At 52.0% G+C, this 7,602-nt stretch overlaps 1 protein-coding gene across 2 annotated transcripts in view; it reads left to right on the top strand.

Moving 5' to 3' along the window:
* Positions 1–811: 811 nt before the first annotated feature.
* MEGF8 (multiple EGF like domains 8) overlaps positions 812–7,602 on the top strand; it is a 77,875-nt gene continuing 71,084 nt past the window's right edge. The window contains exon 1 of one of the 2 annotated variants that reach the window (XM_007532937.3): positions 812–1,609. In XM_007532937.3, coding sequence (XP_007532999.1) covers positions 1,432–1,609 — 178 coding nt within the window. In that variant the 5' untranslated portion in view covers positions 812–1,431. The remainder of the gene's footprint in view (positions 1,610–7,602) is intronic. The other variant, XM_060186033.1, reaches the window with a different exon arrangement.

The raw sequence follows: 7,602 nt of genomic DNA, 5'->3' as shown, positions 1-7,602 counted from the left end.
GAAACATACACCACGGCACTGCTCAACTCTAGCTTATGATGGAGCTCCGGATTGACTGCGACCTCAGAGCCTCAGATATGAAAGTCATCTGCATCATCTTTATGCTATTTCCCCACCTTTAAATTTTTATGACAGTTACAAAGAAACAAAAAGACCAGAGTGGGCTAGGGGAAATAGCATAATGGTTATGCAGAAAGACTCTGATGCCTGAGGCTCTGAAGTCTCAGGTTCAATCCCCCATACCACTATAAGCCAATGCTGAGCAGTGCTCAGGTTTAAAAAAAAAAAAAGGAAAGAAAGAAAAGAAACCAGAGCAAGCACTACTCAGCTCTGGTTCATGGTGGTGCTACCATTGGTGCTTCAGGCAGGAAAGTCTTGGGTAACCACTATACTATCTACCCTGGCCCTTCTACATCAGATGGGGCTCAGAGGCAGGGGCTGCACAAGAGCCATTCCAGGCTGACATTTTTTGGGGGGCGGTGATTGCCACCCAGAATGTGGGCTCATTTGTGACACTCATCTAGCAGAACCCTCCTCATTGCCCCATTATTTTCCTCTTCTCTGCGCCAGTAAGAGGTAGAGGCGCCCTCCAGTGGCTCCTGCTTCGCTCAGCACTCCTCCACCCCCGCACCTCGAGCTTGGTTACGACTTGAAGCACTGCGCATGTATCAACCCCCTTTTTTTTGGGGGGGCAGTCGGTCACTGCTGCGCATGCGGCTGCGAACAAAAGGGGCGGGGAAGCTCCCAGAAGTCCCCTTGGGGTGGAGGGGCGGGGTTGGGGTGCTCTGCAGTCCTCCCAGGGTCGCTCTGATCCGCAACTGCGTGACGTCTCGCCTCCTCCATCTTCCCTCCCTCAGCGACCGCTCGCCTCCGCCCCCTCGCCCTCCCAGCAGGTCTTCCCGGCGCCGCTCTGGCCCGAGCGTCCCCTCGTCTCTCTGGTCGGGCCCATCCGGCTGCAGAGGGAGGTGCGGGAGGGTGAGCCCCGGGAGCGTCTAAGGGGCCCGGGCCCGAGCCCCCGAAGTCGGGCTCCGCCCCCGGGCCGCTCGCGTCCCACCCCTGGCCGGAGGCATCTTTCACGCAGGGTCGGAGGGCCGACCGCGCCCGGCCGGCACCCCCCAGGGAGGCCCCCGCCGGCCTGTAGAGCCACTGGCCCCCCTGGAGACCACCCGCCCGGCCGGTCCCTCGCGGCCCTCAGCGCCCGCGTTGTCCTCGGCCGACACCGCCTGTGGGCTCAGCCCGCCCATGGGGGCCCGTGTCCGTGAGGGACCCTCTCTGCCCGCCGGCATCGCCCCCCCGGCCCGGCCCTCCCACGGCCCCGTAGGGCTCCTAGAGCCCGTGGTCGGCGGCGGGTCCCTGCGTGGGGGCCGCACCTCCCGGGTCGCCGAGGTCGGGCGGTCGCTCCGCATGTGAAGGGGTCTGTCGGTCGGAGCCATGGCCCCGCTGGCGCCGGCGCTGGCGCTGTGTCTGGCCGTGCTGGCCCCGCTGGCCCCCGGGGCCCGGGCCGGGGACTGTAAGGGGCAGCGGCAGGTGCTGCGGGAGGCGCCCGGCTTCGTGACGGACGGTGCGGGCAACTACAGCGTCAATGGCAATTGCGAGTGGCTCATCGAGGGTGAGTGGGGCGGCGTGGGGCGCACTCCCACTCCTCGGGCCGCTGCCTTCGTTCGTGCACCCATTCGTGCAGCTCGTCCTGCCCCCTAGGACTCTGCAGCTGCAATGTAGCCGAGCCTTTCACCCCCCCCCCCCCGGTTTCACCCCCTCTTCCGTGCGAGGCCTCCCAGCCCCGTGGGGAAGTGGCACCCAGTCCCAGTCCCAGTCCCAGAGGGACAGTTAGCCAGCAGCGACACCAGTGAGGGCTGTTGTGAGTCATTACTGGAAGCCCTGGGCTCCGAGCCCGACCACCTGGCTTGGAATTTGCCCTCCGCTTGTGACTTTGGGCCGGTGGAGTCCTTCCTGTCTCTGTCACCTTCCCAAAGTGGGGATAATAATAGAACCTACCTCACAGTATTGTTGGAATTAAATGAGGACGGAGGTTTCACCCGCCCGGCATGAAGTCAATGCTCAATAAGTGATAAATAAAATAAATGCTCAAATAAAAGAAAATGGATGGTTACTGTTATTTTCAAAGTACCTCATAAAAACACCCTTTTAAAAATACTTATTTACTGCAGACTCTCATGCCTGAGGCTCCAACGTCCCAGGTTCAGTCCCTTGCACCACCATAAGCAGCGCTCTGGTAAAAAATAATAATATTTACATCTTATAAAACAGAGCAAAGGAAATGAGAGAGAGAGAGAGAGATGCCGGAGTACTCTGGTACTCATGACACTGAGAATCACACAAGGAGCCTCAGACATGCAAGTTCTGAGTTTTACCAGTTGAGCTCCTCCCCCTCCAATAAAAGTGCCCCCCCCACAACCCCATAAAAGTGTCTTTTCAGTCATCCATGTGCCATACATTATTTGCCACATGGACATAGCAGAGACCGAGACAACCTCAGCATTATCCAGTGACGGGATTTGGGACCCATCTAGTGTGTCTGTGTGGACACAAACATGAATAGTGACCATCCCGAGTTGTCCAGACTGTAATGGAGGAGCCTTATGGTTCTGGGGGAGCCTACCAATGGATGACCTGGGGACAAGGGAGAGCAGAGAGGGCTTCCTGGAGGAGGAGATGTCTCAACAGAGACCTAGAGGACTGGTAGAAGTCAACCAAAAGGAGAGGGAGCAGGCTATGCAAAGGCCCCAATCTTCCCCTCATGTCCTCCAAGTCCAGTGGGGAAAATCAGAGCCATCCTTGGGTTGGGCAATCAGAGAAGACAGGGCTTAGTCTGAATAATGCTGAGTTCAGAGGCTTCTGCAGGAGGGAGCAAAAGAACAGCCCAAGCCAGTGCAAAAACTGGGAGTAGAAGGGCACGGTGGTTTTGTAGACGGAGAAGCTCTTTGCTCTAGAATGCCGAATAGAAGACCAACTCTTGCCAGAGACAGGAGGATTGGGAAAGCTTAGAGGGTGCAGGACTCGTGGTTTGAACTGAAACGAGGGCAGTAAGATAGCGACCAGAGGAGTCCGTGACAGCCTCCCTTGGCAGCAGGTGCAGGCCACCTGTGACAGGTGGGAGTCCCTGGAGCTGGTCCTTGTTAAAGACCAAGTGTGTGGCAGGGCCTGGGTGATGCAGAGCCTCCATTGGCAGCTTGTGGAGTTTGGTGTTCATCGGGGCACTGGGGAGCTACGGAAGGATTCCGAGCAGGGGGAGGGCATGATGTGGCTTATGGAGACCTCTAGCTGCTGTCTAGTGTCTGGATGAAGCATGTTTCTTGGGGATGAGTATGTCTAACTACTCCCAGTTTGAGGACCGTTCTTGTTTGGGTGTTGAGAACAGAATGGGAAATACATGTATGTGTTGGGGTTGTCAGTCCTTCTCTGGTCTGAAGGAGTCCTAGCCTGACTGAGGGATGGGAGAGCCGACAAAGTCAGTCTCCTGTGTGTTTAGAGCTGAGATAGTAGGTGGTACTGGGACTGGGGAGACAGGCCTAGGGGAGCATGAGGGCTCTGCCATAGGTCACTGGAGCAGGGCTCTGATGCATGCTTAACAGTTTACAGGGTGATGTAAGAAATCTGCCTCTGTGAAGACAGAAATGAGGCGGACGTGTCTCAGGAGCCTTCTGACTGGACGGGGAGATGAGGGAGGCCCTCGATGCACAGGGAACTGAGGGCCTTGGATGCCCTTAGCAGATTGGCTATTTCCTGTTGATGGGAAGCTGCAGAAGGTTCTAAGCTAGAGTGGGGCATGACTCTCAAGCTGGGTGGGGGCAGACTGGAGACTGGTGCTGGCTCTGCTTGTTCTGACCTGGGGCAGAAAGGTGTTTTTGAAGCTTCACCAGTGAGACTTGGGGAACAGCTCACTGGATATTGGGGTGGGGGGATGTAGGAAACTTTTGGACCCTTTTACCCTCCCATTCTTCCCAGTGCCAGTCACTTTTGTGAACCTGTGTGTTCCCCATCAACTAAAAACAATGGGGTGGAGAGATAGTACACCAGTTATACAAAGGGCTCTCATGCCTGAGGCTCGGACGTCCCAGGCTCAATGTCCTGTAAGTCAGAACTGAGCAGTGCCCTGATTAAAAATAAATAAACAAATACAGAAATTAACTGGGCTGGTAAAATGTGCATACCTTGGGCTGGGCAATGGTGCACCTAGTTGAGTGCACATGTTACAAGGTGCAAGGACCTGGCTTCAAATCCCAGTCCCTACCCGGGGGGGAATTCACAAATAGTAAAGCAGTGCTACTGGTGTCTTGCTCCCTCTCTATCTCTTTCCTCTCCGTTTCTCTTGGTCTCTAGCCAATAATAATAAGTAAAATATTAAAATCAAAGTGCGCATCTTGCCATGTACCATGTACTTGTACTCTCAGGTCCTGGGATTAATCCCTAGCACCACAAGAGATACCATGGACAGTACCAGAGGCACTTTTTGTACTGGAGTGGCTGTTGTCTCTTTCCTCTCCAAAAAATACAGAATAGGGAGTTGGGCAGTAGCACAGTGGGTTAAGCACAGGTGGCGTAAAGCTCAAGGACTGGCGTAAGGATCCCAGTTCGAGCCCCCGACTCGCCACCTGCAGGAGAGTCGCTTCACAGGGCGGTGAAGCAGGTGTGCAGGTGTCTATCTCCCCCCCCCCCCCCCCCCGTCTTCCCCTCTTCTCTCCATTTCTGTCTGTCCTATCCAACACTGACTGCAATAACAACAACAATAAACAACAAGGGCAACTGTAGGGAAAAAATCGCCTCTAGGAGCAGTGGATTCATAGTGCAGGTGCCAAGCCTCAGCAATCACCCTGGAGGAAAACAAAAAAGTAGCAATAGATTCGTAATGCCAGCACTGAGCCCCAGCGATAACTCTGGCAGCAAAAAAAAAGCATGAAGCTCTGAGTACCTAAATTCAATCCCTAATACCACTGTAAACCAGAGCTAAGCAGAGCTCTGGTCTTTGTTTGCATTGCTTTTTCATTAAAAATCAATTAATGAGGGGGTTGGGTGGTAGTGTAACGGGTTAAGCACACATGGCGCAAAACGCAAGGACCAGCCTAAGAATCCTGGTTCGAGCCCCTGGCTCCCCTCCTGCAGGGGAGTCACTTCACAAGAGGTGAAGCAGGTCTGTAAGTGTCTGTCTTTCTCTCCCCCTCTGTCTTCCCTTTCTCTCTGTCCTACCCAACAACAACAACAACAATAATAATAACCACAACAACATTAAAACAACAAGGGCAACAAAAGGGGAAAAATAGCCTCCAGGAGCAGTGGATTCGTGGTGCAGCACCGAGCCCCAGCAATAACCCTGGAGGCAAAAATGAATAAGTAAATACATAAATATTATAGAGAAAGAAAGAGAGAAAGGGGGGTAGATAGCATAACGATTATTATGCAACGAGACTTTCATGCCTGAGGCTCCAAAGTCTCAGATTCAATTCCCCTGCACTACCATCAGCCAAAGCTGAGCAGTGCTCTGGTAAAAAAAGGAAGAAAGAAGTTGGTCCATAGGCTGGGGTTAGAGTGATTATACAAAAAGACTTTAGGGAGGGGTAGATAGCATAATACTTATGCAAAGAGACTCTCATGCCTGAGGCTCCAAAGCCCCAGGTTCAATCCCCTGCACCATCATAAGCCAGAGCTGATCAGTGCACTGCTCCCCCCACCCCCCAAAAAAAAAACTTTAAGGGGCTGGATGGTGGCACATCCTGGTAACTGCACTTGCTACCAAGCACAGTGACCTGGGTTTGAGCGCCCCCCACTCCCCACCTGTAGGGGTGTGCTTCACAAGCAGTGAAACAGATCTGCAGGTGTCTGTTTTTCTTTCCCTATCCTGTCTCCCTGTCCTCTCTCAATTCCTCTTTGTCCTTACAACAACAAAATTAGAAAGAAAGGAAAAATGGCTGCTGAGAGTGATGATTTCAGAGTGCTGGCACTGAGCCTCAGCAATAACCTTGGTAGCAACAAAAAACTGTAATGCCAGAGGCACCAAAGTCCCAGGTTCAATCTCCAGCAATATCATAAATCAGAGCTGAGCAGTGCTCTGGTAAAATAATAATAATAATAATTAATAATAATAATAATATTTAATAATCCAGGAAGGTGGCTCAGCAGTATGACACATACACAAAGGCACCACAATTCATTCCATGGAACTTCATTAAAAAAAGAAAAACGTGACTGGGCAAAGACCATATCACCGTGCGCAAAGACCTGGGTTCAATCCCCCCACATGCCTGCAGTGAGGACGTTTGTGAGTGGTGGAGCAGGTCTGCGGGTGTCTATATTTCTCTCTCCCGCTATCTCTCCCTCTCCTCTCAATTTCTCTCTGTCCTGTCAAATAGAAATACAAAGAAAAAAATACATAAAAGGAAAATGGCCGTCGGGAGCAGTAGATGCATAGCGCAGGCACCAAGATTCATTCTGTAGGCACCAAACCCCAGCGATAATCCTGGTGGGAAAAAAAAAAAAAAGAAAGAAGAAGGGGCTGGGTGGTGGCGCATCTGGTTGAGAGCCCATGTTACAGTGTGCAAGGACTCAGGTTCAAGCCCCCGATCCCCACCTGCAGGGGGAAAGCTTTGCAAGTGGTAAAGCACTGTTGCAAGTGTCTCTCTCTCTCCCTCTCTATCACCCCCTTCCCTCTCGATTTCTGGCTGTCACTATCCAATAAATAAAGATAATAAAAAAATTTTAAAAATAAAGAAAAAAATGACCTTGTTGTGGAATTTATCCCCAAACACGAGACCAGAGCCAGGTGTGGTGAAAATAGAGTTTTAATACACCAGGAGGTGAGAGCTCTGGATAGCTCCAGGGAGTTCTCTGCTCTGGATAAAGGAACAGCACTATTTATATAGAGTTTTACACCTTGGTTACCAAGAGAATGTAGACATTGGCACACTGCAGGCACATGATCTTTGGCCCTGGTGCTTGTTGGATACGGGGCGTGTGTGGGGGGGTTGTCTTATTTTTTCTGGCTAGGCTGGATTCCTCCCTAGCTGTCCTGGTAGGAATGTGGAGGGAGCAGGTATGGCAACTGTAGCCACTAAGGAAACATAAGCTTCAATTCATCTATTTCCCACTTCAACCTGAGGGGCCAGGTGGTGGTGCATTTCGTTGAGTGCACGTGTTACAATGCACAAGGACCCAGGTTTGAGCCCTCCAGTTCTCCCCGCCTGCAGGGGGAAAGCTTTGCGAGTGGTGAGGCAGTGTTACAGGTGTCTCTCTGTCTCTCTTCCTCTTTATCAACCCCCCTTTCTCTCAATTTCTTTTTTTAAACTTTTTTTATTTGTTTTTTTAAATTTATTTATTTATTCATGAGAAAGATAGGAGGAGAGAAAGAACCAGCCATCACTCTGGTACGTGTGCTGCCGGAGATCGAACTCAGGACCTCATGCTTGAGAGTCTAGTGCCTTAGCCACTGCTCCACCTCCCGGACCACCCTTTCTCTCAATTTCTGACTGTCTCTATCCAATAAGTAAAGATTTTTTTTTTTTAAAGAAACATTATGTAGCTCAGCGGGTTAAGCACAGGTGGCGTGAAGCACAAGGACCAGTGTAAGGATCCCGGTTCGAGGCCCCGGCT

This window comes from Erinaceus europaeus, chromosome 2 (genome assembly GCF_950295315.1).
Source record: "Erinaceus europaeus chromosome 2, mEriEur2.1, whole genome shotgun sequence".
Lineage (NCBI taxonomy): Eukaryota > Metazoa > Chordata > Mammalia > Eulipotyphla > Erinaceidae > Erinaceus > Erinaceus europaeus.
This window is presented reverse-complemented; position numbering and strand designations above follow the sequence as displayed.